This window comes from Trematomus bernacchii, unplaced genomic scaffold (assembly GCF_902827165.1).
Source record: "Trematomus bernacchii unplaced genomic scaffold, fTreBer1.1, whole genome shotgun sequence".
Lineage (NCBI taxonomy): Eukaryota > Metazoa > Chordata > Actinopteri > Perciformes > Nototheniidae > Trematomus > Trematomus bernacchii.
Window position 1 is genome coordinate 101,107 of NW_022987549.1, and position 1,628 is coordinate 102,734.

A 1,628-nucleotide genomic window follows, 5' to 3' on the forward strand; every position below is an offset into this window, starting at 1 on the left:
GAACATCACATATGTGCATATTATTACAGAAGAATTGCCTGCACATTCGCATCACTTACATCACAATTACTGCAACATAGTCAGTTCAACTTTGCTCGACAGAACAACTTCTTCAGGTGCTTAAAGATTTCTTTCACTTTCAGTCCATATATAACTGGATTAAAGAGGGGGTAATACAAGAATGCCTGTAAAGTCATTATGGAATGTAAATCAGATCCAAGTTGGCCTATTACAACATCATATGAACACAAACAGGAGAAGCAGAATAAAACTACGAGGTGGGGTAAACAGGTCTGTGCAGCTTTTCTACGGACATTTCTACCGCTTCGATAGGATATGATCAGTATTCTGGTGTATGTGAAAACTATGAAGAGCAAAGGTAAAAGGGCCATGCTGAACAGAACATACAGATCGTATAAAGTTATTATTTTTGAACTAATGCAAAAGAGATTGTAAATTGAATGGTTGCATATAAATGACTTTAAAGTAAAATGACAGAATTTAGTATTAACAATCAGAATAATTGAAACTGCAATCTCACACGCAGGCACAAGCCAAGCCAAACAGAGAATAACACTCACTGTAGTTGTTGTCATTATAGTATGATATTGCAGAGGCTTACATATAGACACATATCTGTCATAGGCCATGGCTGACAACAGGAAGAAATCTGAAGCACACAAGAAGTAATACAAGAAAAATTGAATGAGACAGGCTGAATATGATATGACCGGTTTCTCAGACACAAAGTTACCTAACAACTTTGGGTACATAGCAGTGTTGTAAACAATGGAGTTCAGAAGCAACGCTGCGATAAAAAAGTACATAGGCTCATGGAGGTTCTTATGCTTCCATATAAGGCACATAATGGATGAACTAAAGAACATTGTTAGGATATATACAGCAAACATAATAGAAAAATACAAAAACCTGAATGTGCCCATTTCAACATACCCACTAAGAGCAATGTATGTTACATTTAAGTCATCATCCATGAAGAATCCAAATTTAAACTTTCATACATGAGAGAGGCAGGTTTTATAACAGGCACACATTATTAAAATAGAAAGAGAAGTCTTACCATGAAGTCTTAACAACATATTGCATGTTTGATTCATTAACAGATACCAAACCTTAAACTGCACCTCATGTGTGTTCATGCAGAGATAAGAACTGTTTCCCTCAGACTAAGTATTTGATCACATTTCCTCACCCTCCATGGATCTCATTAACTCTTCAAAGTTAGCATGTGAACAACTTCATCAAACTCTGGAGGCCTGAACCCAAAGGTGCCAAACTTTGTTTACATGGGTGTGAGTTCACTTCACTTCTTTGCATTGAGAACTATTGCAGGGTTGGTGCGAGACCCTAATCATTGACCTCATGTGCACTTGCTAAATAATACACTCTATGTCAAGTTTTTCTTCGCGTTACACTTTACAATTTCATTAAAATGCAGTTTGGATTTTACAAAAATACAATATTGAATTTATCCTCAGTCATTCCAAGAGTCTAGTTACAGTGGTTCAATAAATGCTCAGCTCGGGGTTTTCCAGGGGTGTAGTGCCATTTTTACCGTAGTAAAACCTATAGCGCACCTATGACACATGCATGCACGCGCACGGTTG

General features: G+C 37.0%; 1 protein-coding gene across 1 annotated transcript; it reads right to left on the reverse strand.

Moving 5' to 3' along the window:
- On the reverse strand, window positions 1–995 carry LOC117476992 (olfactory receptor 11H2-like). The gene has a single exon (XM_034123682.1). It carries the CDS (start codon window positions 993–995, stop codon window positions 81–83), a length of 915 nt encoding a protein of 304 aa, XP_033979573.1. The 3' UTR covers window positions 1–80.
- Between the last annotated feature and the right edge of the window lie 633 nt (window positions 996–1,628).